The sequence below is a fragment of the Bombus vancouverensis genome, chromosome 3, assembly GCF_051014615.1.
Source record: "Bombus vancouverensis nearcticus chromosome 3, iyBomVanc1_principal, whole genome shotgun sequence".
Classification (NCBI taxonomy): Eukaryota; Metazoa; Arthropoda; class Insecta; order Hymenoptera; family Apidae; genus Bombus; species Bombus vancouverensis.
In genome coordinates, this window is record NC_134913.1 from 12199879 (window position 1) to 12214614 (window position 14736).

General features: G+C 38.1%; 2 protein-coding genes across 3 annotated transcripts in view; one reads left to right on the forward strand and one right to left on the reverse strand.

Annotated features, from left to right (window-relative positions):
* LOC117154321 (uncharacterized) overlaps positions 1-9503 on the forward strand; it is a 127339-nt gene extending 117836 nt beyond the window's left edge. For both annotated transcript variants that reach the window (XM_076617366.1, XM_033329226.2), the window contains 3 exons: positions 713-786; positions 989-5374; positions 5593-9503. In XM_076617366.1, the coding sequence (XP_076473481.1) occupies positions 713-786; positions 989-5374; positions 5593-6159 (5027 nt within the window). In that variant the 3' untranslated portion in view covers positions 6160-9503. The remainder of the gene's footprint in view (positions 1-712; positions 787-988; positions 5375-5592) is intronic.
* Positions 9504-9572: 69 nt separating this feature from the next.
* Positions 9573-14007, reverse strand: Sirt6 (sirtuin 6). The gene is made up of 7 exons (XM_033329229.2): positions 13867-14007; positions 13597-13724; positions 12422-12540; positions 12216-12339; positions 11951-12124; positions 11492-11615; positions 9573-11315 (listed from the first exon to the last, which is right to left on the reverse strand). Exons 1-7 carry the CDS (start codon positions 13930-13932, stop codon positions 10827-10829), a joined length of 1224 nt encoding a protein of 407 aa, XP_033185120.1. The 5' UTR covers positions 13933-14007; the 3' UTR covers positions 9573-10826.
* Positions 14008-14736: the final 729 nt, after the last annotated feature.

The following is a 14736-nucleotide window of genomic DNA, read 5'->3' on the forward strand; positions in this document are numbered from 1 at the left end:
TTGCTCCAACGGTAGCCTGCAGAATAGAAAAAACTTAGTAAATAAGGACGATTGTGGTTCAAGTAGCTGATAAGTGTCATCGTAGCAGCCTCGAGGCGTTCTTTGCGGTCGTTCTATCAGCTTCCGGAAGACGCGCGTGGTTCGCGTCTATTTCTATGACGCGATCGTATCGCTCGCTTGCTACAATTTAAAAAATTTACAAACAATAACCCATTATCGAGCCAGATGAAATTGCTATCGGTTAGTTACGCGTATAGAACAGCTGAAAATTCTAACCTACTTCCAAGTACAGCGATGATCTTTGTCTCGTAGAAGAAACTTCTCTTATTCGATATATTTTGGAAAATAATCCTATCTAATATAGTTATATTAGAATCGTTATATGAATGAACGATATGAAAATAATGATAAATCAACGAAGACAAATGTATCATCGACATCTTAAAAGCCAATATCTCGATGGAATTTATTTATTTTGTTTTTTTACGCAGAAAGATTATCACTCTGTAAGCCTAAAAATGTATCGATATCAGATATCAAAGGATTGATACTGTAGTTAGGATAATAAGACAATAGGTTAGGATATATAAGTTCTAAAGAAAATTTGAACAATATAGAAGGGTATAGACAACGTTGTCTCGACTTTAAATCAAGTATCAAGATATTAATATAGATTGCAACTGTCTTACAGTGATTTTCCTTTATGTTTCAGTTACTGTTAAGAACGGACCCACCCAGGAAAATGAGAACGAAGCACCAGCTGATGCTGCATCCTCACCATCTAGTGTAAGTTCAAATTGCATAAAAGTAGTCCAGTCAAGTAATATAAAAGTACCTATTTAACAAACTCCGTTGTCGCCATCTATCACCATAACTTGTCACCTAACGTGTATAGCTATTAATTATCTTTAAATACTCCGCTGTATATTATTTTATTTACTATTCGAGAATCAAACTCGTTTAACAGTCTCCGTACTTGTTTCTGCAGGTTGAACTACCAGAAAGCGCACACCCATGTCCAGCTTGTTCGACCGTTTTGCCCACCTCCAGGGAGTTAACGAACCACCTACGCGGCCATAATTCGCCTCGCAGCACAGACTGTAGCGGCGAGGATGACTATTGCTGCGGCGTGTGCAATAAGGTGCTGAGCTCTGCAAGTTCCCTCGACAGACATGTGTTGGTGCACTCCGGGGAACGGCCGTTCAAATGCAAGTACTGTGAGATGGCGTTCACTACGAACGGCAATATGAACAGGCATTTGAGGACAGCGCACAGAGGCGCCTCGCCTAACAGCTGCACCGACTCCGAAGGTAGCAGCGACTCGGACAAATCATCCAGGCAGCGACATCTCGAGGAATACAACAACAACGAGATCACAAAAAGAAACTCGCCAAATATCGGGGACAAACGGGACGAGGAACAGACCTCGTCGTTAACTGGAAAGAGAAAGTATCCTAACTATGCGAGCGACAGCGAAACACAAAAGAGGCACAAGATTCTTCTAAGTAGCTCGAGAAGCGAGATGAAATCGAGATCGGACGACAACCAGAACGTTTACAATTGTCCAGTATGCGGGCGACAGGATTTTGCCACTGGCGCCATCTTAGAATCGCATCTGGAACGAAGTCATCCGGAATTCCCCGCGAAATGCGACACGTGCAACTTGTCGTTCAAAAACCACAGAGTACTGAATCTGCATCGGTTCATGATACATTTCGCGGAACACTCGTTGGGAAATACCACGAGAAATCTGAGAAACTCGATAGTAGGTTTCAACGATTTAACGTTCGTTGATTTCTCGTCCGATAAGTTCCCAGCAATAGCTAGAGCTGTCTGCGAACAATCGCTTCACCGGCCAGCTTCTGGCGAGGTAGCCAAATTCCAATGCTCCAAATGTCTGCGGGCATTCCCTTGTAGATCCGCGTTGGACGCCCACGAAACTGACTGCGGCACGATGAATTTGCAAAGCAGAACAACCGACGATAGCCAATCGAGAAGAGACGATTTCTTCGCTGGCTTGGATCTTCAAAACAAGGCTGCTTTGAGGGAAGCGAAGGAAGGCAAAGATCTTGCCGATATCCAGAGTATCATATCTGTCACCTCTGGACCTATCTTACAGAATTTTCGATCAGACACCAGCACACCCGAGAACAACATCAAATTTAATACCAGTGTAAACTCTTCTGGTAGTTCAAGTACGTATTGCACAGAGTACCACGAGGAGGAAGCTCAAGACGCGTTTTCTGCAGAGTTCAGAAAAATGAAATTGAAAGGGGAGTTCCCTTGCAGGCTCTGTTCCTCGATATTCCCTAATCTAAGAGCCCTAAAAGGTCACAACAGGGCGCACATGGGCGTGGGACCTGGCATGCCATATCCTTGTAATATGTGCCCTTATACCAGCACTGATAAAGCGACTCTGGTGAGGCATCTGAGGTCTCACAATGGCGACAGACCTTACGAATGCTCTCTCTGCAATTACGCTTTCACAACTAAAGCAAATTGTGAGCGCCATGTACGAAACCGACATGGAAAATTGACAAGAGAAGACATTAAGAGCGTTCTCATCTATCATCCAAATGAAGATTCTACGAACGAGAACGTGGAACGTGGAAACTCACCCAGAGTTTTGAAGGATGAAGTGAGGAAGAGCCTGGTATATCCGCAAGAACGCGAAGATCTTCACCACCAGGCGCAAATGCATTATCCTCCGGTTTCTATGGAGGTAAGAGGTGAGATCAGAATAATAGAAGAGGCGAAGCTGCAAAATTCCTCGATGTCGATATACAGCACTAGCCACTTTGAAAAAAATGATGCGTTTTCAAGACATGGTCAGCCTTTGGAGCTGACCCAAAGGAACTCCGAGGAGACAAAACCTGGTCAAGATGCCAAATCGGATTATTCGAAGTTGGACGACGATTTGGAGTCGAGATCGTCCGAGGGTAGCGTATCTCTAGTCACAGAAACCAAAACAGATTCGCACCAAAGAATACAAGCTAGTCCTATGAATTTAAAGAAAGGTCTCAACATATCGGAAAACATAGGCGAAGACGGTCCGTTGGACCTTTCCATGGACGTACTGGATCTCAGCAAGAAGTCGAAGGAGAAGGAGGACGATAACTTCGCCGCGGCTCACGAACATTTTGGAAAAAACCAAAAAGATTTGTACAGTGCTACCAGTCAATTATTGTTGACCGAGGCTTTGTTGAAGGCTGGCCAGGGTAGCTCTCAACCTACATCTCTGGAAGCTCTGTACGCTAACGCAATCTACAGAAACTTCGGTACATTCCCTGGTAGCGTAGGAGCTGGAATATTGCCACCGTACATGTTCAATCCTCATGTCTTTGGCCAGGATTTCTCTATGAAGGAAAGATTACAGAAGGAATTGGTCAGAGGTCTACAGTTGACAAGTGGAGGTACTTTGGTGGAGCCACCCATAGGTAGCGCGGGATTTACCACCTTTTCTCAAAACAGAGACATGAATTCCCAGTCTCATTCAACAACCGACCAAAGTGAATATGCCAAATTAATATCTTCTAAGATGGCCAACAAGAGTCTAACAACCCGTGATAAATCAGACAATCTCCCCTCGTCCAATTCTGTGAAGATGGTGATCAAAAATGGAGTCCTGATGCCTAAACAAAAGCAACGAAGGTACAGAACTGAGAGGCCTTTTACCTGTGAACATTGCTCAGCGAGATTTACCTTGAGGAGCAATATGGAAAGGCACATTAAACAACAACATCCTCAGCACTGGAGCCAGCGACCCAGAGGAGGTCATTCGACAAGGGGAAGACCACCTTCCAGCCATCCTACGCTGATTCAAAACCTTGGACAGGCAACTTCTCAAGGCAGTCAATCGTACAACAACATCCTGCCAAAAGTGGAACAGTCAACGAATCCGGAATTTACGAGGCATTCTATCTCCGACCATGTGAAGTACGCTATCCTGGCACAGCAATTAAAGGCAAACAAAATGGAAGACAATGACTCTGAAGAAGAACTGGTCATAGACGAAGGGCCACAGGAGAAAGAAAATCAAGAATCTCAGGATCAAAAGGAGAAGAGTCTGTTGAGAGGACAATTGGAAGCCACAGAATCTACGAAAGAAACTGTAGTGAAAGAAGAAGCCATGGAATGTTCAGACGATGGCCCAAACGAGACAAATGTTGAGCTGGAGAAGAACAAACAAACTGTTACTGAACAACAGAAAAAATCTGACACGGAGAAGGCTACTGTGACGGAAAATTCAGTTGAAAAGAATCCTGACAGAGTGATCAAAACGGAATCAGTTAATATGAACAGCGAGAAGATGGAGGATGGAGCACCTGATCTCGCTAGCGTGTCAGAACTGTTAGACAATGCCTCCCAACAATACCAGCAGTTTCAACCCCAGTATTTAAGCGATGAAGAAGGTCTAGTAGCATCGAACAGTGATTGCAATAATTCTGGCAGTGATGAGAAATCCGACTCTGTAAATTCATCACATTCGACGAACGCGTCGAAGAAAAAAAAGAAAAAGAAGAAAAAAAAGAAGAAATCTGCATATTCAATGGCCCCGAACAGAGTAATCTGTCCATACTGTGAACGACCATTTCCATGGACCTCGTCTCTCAGACGACATATTTTGACACACACTGGACAGAAACCTTATCAATGCGTTCACTGTTCGTTGCTATTCACAACGAAATCCAACTGTGACCGTCATTTGCTCCGAAAACATAAAGCAAATCCGAACAAGATGCGTAGAGTTAGGAACTCTTCTTCTCCAGATTCTCAAGCGGTCATCAGCAATAGTAACTCGTTCTCCATGAGGAACGTTCCTGAAAGACCCTACAAGTGCAATCAGTGTCCCAGCTCAACATTTTCAACGTTGGGTAACCTAAAGAAACATCGTTCCACTAAACACGCTCGGAAGATGAAGACCAGATCGGACACTCCATCCAGTGAACCTCAAACCAGTCCACAGGAGTGTCCAAAGCCGAATAACGAACAAACTGATTACGATAGTCAGTCTTCGAGCGTGTCTGAAGGGATAGAAACTTCTTCGATGCCAGGACTTACCAAATCGAATTCTGGCGCTTCACAATTGGCCAACGAAACAGCTAGGTCAAGGAGACCTTCACCGAGATCATCACCTGGGCCCAGTGATGTGCCTTTTAAGTGCCACTTGTGCGATTGTGGTTTCGCAGAACGACACGACTGCCTCGAACACATCAAAATGAACCACAAAAAATCCTACGAAATGTTAGTGGCGAAAGGGGCACTGGACATGGACATCGACGCGGTTGAAGACCAACAACAACCACCGCCGCAACATCATACCAGCGACGGAGAAGAAAAACGGGGACGTTTCCCAGACTATAGTAACAGGAAGGTAAGAACGTCTACCTTTTTAAGAAAGACTTATACAGAGCGTAAATAAGTTGTGAATATCATTCGTAGATAGAACTACTTTACCTAAGATCAAGTCTATCTATGGTTAACTTACGCTCTGTATCAAGTCTATTGCAAGTAGCGTTACTTCGTAACAGATGACTGATTAACCAAACATGCGAACTGCAACTAAAATAATTAATTTCTTATTACTTCCAGGTTGTATGTGCATTCTGTATGAGGCGGTTCTGGTCTGCAGAGGATCTACGGCGCCATATGAGAACACACACCGGAGAACGACCTTTCTCCTGCGATATATGCTGCAGGAGATTCACCTTGAAACATAGTATGCTGCGGCACAGAAAGAAGCACGAGTCCATTGATTCTACCATGTATGTTGGTACAAGCGGAGATGAAGAAAATTCACCTGCACAGCCACCTACGATCACACCACGAAGTCAACAGCAGCAACAAATTCTGGTGACAGCCAACAACGCAAATTCCCGTATTCAAGACAGAATCTCTTTACCAACTGTTACTCCAGTCGCGACCGGTGATGCAGCCCCGAGTGGATTAATAAGATTCAATCCATACGAGAAATTAACCACTCTGACAGGAAAATTGGCCAGTATTCCATCAAACGCAAATCCAGATGCAGAGAGCACGGATAATGATTTGATCTCGAACCTGCTGGGAATAAGAGACAAGAGTTTCATCGACAGAGTACTACAGGCATCCGCTGATGACGCCGCCAAGTTATTAGGAGTAAAGCGTAGCCATGAGTGAAGTAGAATCAGCTGTTGCTTTTTTTGGACATTTCACGATCGTGCCTTAGGTTCCTCCCCCATTTACGTGTATGAAAGTCAATCGATAAGTTGATCTTTGTATAATAGAGATAGTGTAAGTAGGTACTTATTTGAGAAACAAAAGTGTGCATGCGTGTTAATAAGTATGATAAATTGATAAATATTGTTAAAAATTGAGTTTTGATTTTCTTTTAGCCCTTTTTAATTGTTATTTACTTGATAGTTAATTTAATTAACAAAAATTTGTTGAAAAAATGAAGAAATACAACAATATATCAATGTTTTTTATATAGCAATACTTATTGTAGTAATTCATTTTTGCGTGACTACAAAAGTATTGTAGTCGTTTCTTACATATGTTACAATTCACTCGATACATCGATGGTTTCATAAGATTTCCAGATAATTCGAGTGAATTGGACATCTTTTCAAATAAACGCACTCTCTATTATTGGTTATTTTTATTGAACATCAGACTGATTGTTTAAAATATCATCTTACAAAATATTCATCGTGTTCCAGAAGAAGAAATTTAATAAACACAAGACCTTTTATCTTAATTTCACACATTTTTATAATTTGACGTTAGTAAATTTCTTTTTCCTTTAACAAACATGAATTGTTTGATGATATTTTTAAACTATAACTGACGTCATCGATGTCGATAAAAATATACCTTTCAAATTACATGAAATTAAATCTATGATTATATTGTGGGTGAATTTCGATGATTTTTAACAACATAAGCGAATTAAGGGCCTATTTCAATAAAATTTCATCAAATTGTCATGCTTTGTTCGAGTCAAGAGAAATGACAAAAACAAAAAAGAGAATTGACAAAAACAACGCAAAGCCACTTTCGCTTATATTCGCGTCAATTAAGTACCTACTTTCCTCTTTTTTTTCTATCTTCTCTTTCTTCTAATCTCTCGCGCCCACACGAAACATGGGCTAAAATATTTCCGCGTATCTCTCTCTATTATGTACATATTATAACCACAAATACGTGTGAATCACACGTTTCTAATAAGCTTACACGTTTCTCTAAGAGCTAGCGTTGTATATTAAAAGGGCACGATTAAGCTTTGTCAATACAAAGTCGTGTCAAAACAAAAGATTTATGGCCCTGGTCAGGAATGGAACAAGAGAACGTCACGGAGCATATATTTAATCGGTGACTTTCTCTTCATTAATCGAGCGAGCCGTACTAAAACCCAAAGATACATTTTACACAACGAATTAAGTTAGCCATATAATACGTACTTCTATTTATTGTTTGTCACGTACCTAAAACCGAGATTCACTAAATGGAAAGTTTTCCCTGTCAGCAATGTACTTGTTTTTTGCTGAAGGAAAAGGTGTCTCGAAACGCGAATCGAAAACTGAGACAACCGAAAGAGATTGAAAAGTCGCGTTCGATTTATTGATCGTAGAGTCCGGACCGCAAAGCCCAGTCGGTAAGATAGCATACGTTCTTCTCGGTAGACGTCATGCAAGTCGAAGAACGCGATTCAATAATATGCAAGTAGAGCAATATAGAAAAGAAAGTTTATCGTATATAATTATATAAATAAATATATATATGTAATATCGATTTCTATTCCGTCGGATAAATGATTACTGTACATAGATAGTCTAACTAAAAATTTCGGTAGGTCTATGTTCCACGTCGTATCGTGCATAGTCCTCGTTCGTTCGAGTCCCCTAGGAACCGAGAGGACAATGTTTAAAAAAAATGCAATTATACCAAATAGTCGGCTTCGATTCTGATGTCGGTTATCGGCCTTCTCGGTGAACGCCAGAAATACAAGTCGAACCAATCGATAAAACATTTGTATCTTCTAATCGTATTACTTCTTTCCTTCTTCCTCTCCTATTTTCTTTCCGCGGTGTTTTGCTTCTGATATAATTTTCCATTCTTGCCTTTTGTCATTCATTATATGATCTCTTTTATGCATACATTCGTAAATGTATAAACATGCAGGTTTATACTTCTTTTTCATCATCTTCCTCTTCCTTTCTTATCAATCTTCACTATTATCTCTTTCTCTTTCCCTTCTTAAAGCTCACCGTACTTATCCTTCTTTAGCGAGAAAGGCTGCTTGCGAATCGATGTCTGCGCTCGTCGAAAGTCGACCGTTTGCAAACTTATTCGGGGTGTTTTCCGTTTCCTTTCAAGTTCCGTCAATAGCACTTAGATTCTTCTTCGACACATATGTTATATATGCACTGCGTGGAACGTGTATAGTTTGAAAATTTTATTCCGTAAATTATAGATCTCGATGGAAAAATCTTAAGATCCATCGATAATTTCGTTCGCGCAGTACATGTATAAAAAAGAAGACTTCTCTGCTTTGACTATTGATACGTAGCAACTCGTGACGTCGAATTTCAAGGAATCCCCTATTCGACTAAATATAAATGGGATAACCGCTATGCTAATGTTAAGGTTAAGGATGTCAACGGTTACGATTTAAACATAGATGTGTCCAATGGGAATTAACAAATTCCTAAGTATATATATACAGATATATAAACTATAAATGTGTAAATATAGAGATACTGAAAATGTTAATATCTATGCTCGAAGCATAAATTATCGATAAAAGAATCTGTGAAAGCTTGTATAATTATTACAATAATGTATATTTATTACAAAATATCGGAATATTTTTTTTATTAATATTACGAAAATCAAAACGTAACGTTAGCTTTTATGCTTTGTAGTCACGGAAAACAGCCCTAGTAATTTACTCTGAATCGGTGTTTCTTTGTTAATATAAGAAAAATCTTTTAATACATTCAAAGATATAATATAAAACAATTCCTCAAAAAAAATTATTATCTGTTAATTTTAATTTTATTTTATATAATGTTATTGACGAAACGATTTGCATCGTTAATGTTTTTGAACATGCGGTTTCACGTAATCTCATGTATGTATATGAATTCAATATTATTTGGAAAATGTTTGAAACAATAAAAACGAAAAACGCTAGTGCAAAAAAGGACTAGTTGACATAAAAAAGAACGGGAGACGCTGTTTCAGATCTCAAAAATATTTCCACGTCGATGTAGCGCAGCGCAACGTGACGGTGAAGTCTACGCAAAAAAAATATAAAATATGTAAACGAAAAAGATCTATTTATTAAAGAGGCGAAATGTATTTAAATCTTTGGAGTGATGTTTTTTCTTAATTCGTTTAAAATGAATTATGCTATAAAGTAATTATTGTAGCGCACGTGTAAGTATATGATTATCTTGTATCCTTGTTTAAACTTTGCTTATGAATAAGAATATACCATATCAAGATGAAAAATTAAACATTTCCTTTTCCTTATTTTAATTCCCAAATTATCAAAAATAGAATAGGAAATAGTGATCATACAAAAATCCCTTTCCACAATTTTATTTCCCGTCGAATGCTATAATATTTCACTAATAGTAACGTCCAGTAAATAATATCAATTAAAGTAATAAATTATTAGGAGCAACCAAGCATATATATCACTATTTACATATAAATATTACACATTTCACTAATCTGCGTTCTACTATAAAACGCTATCGACAAAATAGCGTCGAATGCCGATATAAGAAAGACTCGCTTGCATTTCCATACTTTATTTATCTCTCTCTCTCTCTCTCTTTCTTTCAAATTTTTGCACTTCCGCTTCTAAACTCGCTCGGGAGACATATTGTCGAGGGAGTAACATTCGCGGTCCCACTATCCGTTTCATTCTTTACCTACAAAACGCTTTTAGTCGTTCTATCACGATTATACAAACGTATGTGCGTTTAACAAGAGACACTTAACTATTAGATTCGATCAAACAACACCGAGGCTCGTATGGAGCTTTCTATTAAAAGATTTCAATCTTAAACGTTCAAAGTAGCAACGAGTATTTACTATTATTCCGGTGCAATTTTAAAACATCTGCGGATCTTCCGATAATCGCTTCGTGTATGGAAGATTTTTTTGGTCATGTTTCTTTTCATTTTCTGTGGAAAACACGAACAGTATTATACCTATAATATATATAGATATACGAATTAAACGCACTTGAACGTAACACGTTATAGCTGCGCTCTTTACGATCATTTCAAGATCCGTTTGAAGAAAGATCATCTCATGATCGACGCTGTACTACAAAATCTCTGTTCAACACCTTACAAACGATTCTAAATAAATCATCTTACGTACTTAACATTTAATGTATCGTAATGGAGAAAAACATGGTGTGCATGCATATACGTGTATGTCAGTAGAGTATGATACACATTAGATCACTTGGAAAAACTCTTGATTTTCTCTGATTAAGAAGAGAACTACTAGTAATGAAAAAGCGGACAGAACATGGAAGCGATTATGAAAGTACTACTACACATATTTACACGTATTGCAGCGCTTTCTGACTTGACGATAAAAGCGGTTTACCGGTTAATAAACTTATACTTTTACTTTTTTCTTACTTTTTTTTTGTTTTCTTTTGTCGTTTTCGTATAAACAAATCAATAGCACTTTTTTTTTAGGCATTCTTCACATACAGATAACATCCATTCTATATGCACTCGTAAATAAATTTAACAAAGACTGAAGATTAATAGGAGTATTAGGTCGCTGGATCACCACCTGCTTAAATCATGCTACAGTATGTCGTTCACTTCCAACCCAGGATCTGGCTGAGTCATGTTGTTCGCGGTGAAGTCGAACTGTTCTATGTCTTTTATCTCGTCCTCGATTTTCACCGCGTTATTGCTTATATCCTCTGGAACTACCGCGTTGTTGCAAACCTGATTCGCTGTGTTCATCGTATCCTCTGCTTTTATATCCTGTTTCATCATGAACGCTTGCTTCTTCGTTTTCGTCTCTCGTTTCGTATCAGTTCTTTCCCGCTCGTACATGAAGGTCTTCCGTTTCCTTCTCATAGGTTTGCACACCTTTTTGTACAACACGTTCATTTCTTTTATTCTGCTCGTTGGTATCGTCCAGTCCATTTCTTTGGACGTTGTGTCAGAATTACGCGTAGGATCCATTGTACTTTCGTACTCGGGTATCTCTAGTCCTAACTTTTTCATAACGCTGATCATTATTTCGTCAACATTGCCATTGATAATTAAGTCTGCCTTTTTGTCCTAAAATAATATCCTTTGTTTTTTTAATTATGTTAATTTTTTACTCAAACGAGTATACTGACCACAGTATGCTATAGTAATTTACACAAATATATCATTAAATTAGTAACAGGTTAATTATTCAAAGTTTAGAATAAAGACTTTGTTAGTAGTTTAAAGATAAAAAGTTGTCTTACATGTTTTGTGGATTGTAGATTACATATAACAAGACGACCTCCGTATTTTTTGGTGTACAGAGGTAAATTACCGCTCGGGATAATTTGAAGTGTCGTCCCAAGACATATACTTAAATCCGCGACACTGTAAACGTATATACTTTTATTAAATACATTTTTCCACAATAGCATTATCAAACCAAATAATTGTCGTAAATAATTCTTAACTAAAACCCGAGATATCAATATAGGATTTTTCAGATCAACGAATCGTTTTTACAAATCTTCCTTTTATCTGTTCGCAAAAAATACCAAATTTTTCACATTAAATTATATTACAAAGTACGTTCACTTTATTACAATATTCTTATTGCCTGTTTAAAAACTTTTGCACAGTGCCTCGAGACTTATCTCTGTGATATGACGCAATATAAAAAAAATTAATATCTTTTATTTCATTAGAGGACTTTGCCGATTTACCTAGAGTGTAAGTCAGATAAAGATAGATCACTGTCTGGCAAGTTGTGTTCCCAATCGAGGATGGTGTCATGCATGCGTCCACGGCACGGACGACCACCAATTTGCTCAGATCTACATACAGTGTCCAGGGACTTTTTTCCTACGCTTTTAGTTGCAAAATTCCGAATAAATTGCCTAGATGAACATTAACAAATGAAAGAAATAAAATATAATATTTTGCAAATTTGTAATTGTACAATGTAATTTTTGGGAAAAGAATACCAACCTTCCACATTTATCACATTGTTCGGTAAACATATTTCCATGCAATTCTGCAAGATACTGTCTCTGTACTCCTGATCGAAGATGCAAGCCATCAATATTTTGACTTATAATAAATTTAACTTTTTCTGGAGGAAAAATAATATTGATCAGAAATTTTCTATGAAATGAAAGTATATAATTGCTCTGTATTATCATAATTGTACTCACTAGCATCTACTAATTTTTTCAATGCCATATGTGTTTTTGTAGGAATTGCTTCGTCAAAAGAAATGTTCATTGTAGGTTTCAAACCTTTCTGCTCTAATGTCCATACTCCGTTTGTACCTCTAAGAAACCATATACATAGTATATGGAAATTATTAGAAATATTCAATATATATATATATATATATATATATCTATATGAGTCTCTCAAAAGCCAAACTGATCAACTTTATTTTTTGTCAATTTTTCAATTTCATTATCTAAGTAGATTATTAATCATTCTTCAAAAAGTAGATGACCTATTTTCACAAGTTAATTTATCAGAGAGATAACATGATAATAACAATAAATTCTAAAATATATATTAAAAGATAATGTTGTATCATCATCTCTTCCTACTTTCCAATTTATGGAGTTAATTAGTAGGGCTTGTGTGCGACTCATATATGAAATATAACATAAAAAGAAACAAAACATAATAGATATATAAAAAATAAAAAATATAATTGAACGTTAATTTCAATTAAATTATTATTTATCATAAAATTCATAATTTTTTACTTATGATAGAAAAGATAATGTATTTAAATTATAAAAAATGGCATATGTTGTGTGTGTGTGTGTGTGTAACATATGTGTATGTGTGTATGTAACATGTTACATATGTGTGTTACATATAACACACACGCGCGCACGCACACACACACACAACATAAAGTAATATAATTACATTACGTACTATATATAGGATAAAAGAATAATTATTTATTTAAAAAATTAATTCATAGCTTTTTCGTAAAATAAAAAAAAAGATAATTATTAGAATTATTAGCTATCATTCTATCTCTGCATTTATTTCGGAAAACTTGAGTTAATTCGATGGTTTCTGCTCGATTTCATAAGTTAATCAGCGTTTTGGGATAGATCACCGTGAGGCATTGTCGCACGCAACAATGGTGGACGCGTCGATTCGAAAGGAAATATTTCGGGCTGTTTCTTCGCCGCTTCCGTTATTCCCGCTCGATTAATTTAAAAGAATTGGCCCAGTGGCGCTTTCGAACGCATAAGCAGAGAATCGGAATTACGGGAGAGCCGATCGGGAGCTGCTCGGGGAGAGGGGATGAAAGTAGTTAGAAGTAGGGTGGGGATTCGAGCGAAAAATTACAAATGATAATCACCGAAAATCCGGAATGCCCGCAGCAGTGCTGATGCCGGCGCCGGTGTGAACGACTACGTGCCGTGCCGCCTGTATCCAATCGGCTAGAAGGCCGCACTTCAGTCGCAACGCCTCAACGCTGTCGTATCTCTATAAAAAAAAGGAAGGAAAGAGAAGGAAATAAAAAAAAGGCGATAGTTAAGTTTTCACACATCGGGTGGGCGAACGATTGGAAATCGTCGCGGATGGCCGACTCCCGCCAAACGGGCGATGGTGAATAAACGGTTTTTACCTCTTCCAGGCCCAGCACTCCTTTGTTTTCGTACTGCGAGAGACCGTCCGCGTAGCTGCATGACATTTTTGCTCGCGCGTTATCGCTCAACAAATTATTCGACTTCGAAAACCCTCGACTACGACGCTAACAATGGCTCGATCGTGTTTTTTATTAGACGAAAACTGGCATTTCGTGCACGATATCAACGATTTCCCATGTGTCGGACGACACGTAAACAATTTGTAAGTTAATGACCGCGTGCTGTTATGTTTATACGCTACGAATGACGATAAGTGATAGGAAACTCGAGATCCACCGAGAACGCATTCTGTTTTATAGACTGCACTGCATGCAATGAAATGGCACTTGAACAGAAAGAAGATAATAAACGTGCAACGCATGCGCAGGATGCGCCCCAGGGAGAGGTGGCTATAGCGCTGCAGACGCTTGAGTTTCTCGCGTCCATTCAATTCATGCCGCCGACAATCAGCGCCATCTACAGCCACTCTTTGCGATTAAAATTCGTTCGCGGTAATATTTGAAACAATTAGTTGTTTAGTTGAAGAACTGTAAAGTGCGATATAAAGCGCGCGTTTTCGTTCTTCTTACCGCTTTCCTCTTCCTATCGATTCGCCCTGTAAAGTTTCCAGCGCTACTTTGTATCTGTGCTTTCGCTCAGCGTTTGACGTTTAAAGTATTTTGACATGAATTTTATAATAAATATTGGTACGATCCCCTATGATTTCACAAATTTTTCTATATAAATAAATTCTTATATTCTACTTAGTCTTAGATATCTTAATCTTAAATATCGTTGTATAAAGTGAAATAAGTTAATATGTTTAAATAAAATAATAAGAGAAATGCCATTTTGAATATTTAGAAGTT

Excerpts from the sequence above, each read along its gene's own strand:
- Sirt6 (XM_033329229.2), bottom strand. The coding sequence starts at position 13,932 with ATGTCATGCAGCTACGCGGACGGTCTCTCGCAGTACGAAAACAAAGGA. Across the intron at positions 13,725-13,866 it reads GAGTGCTGGGCCTGGAAGAG|AGATACGACAGCGTTGAGGC; the intron begins GTAAAAACCGTT and ends TTTTTTTTATAG. Across the intron at positions 11,616-11,950 it reads TTATCTGACTTACACTCTAG|TGTCGCGGATTTAAGTATAT; the intron begins GTAAATCGGCAA and ends ATACGTTTACAG.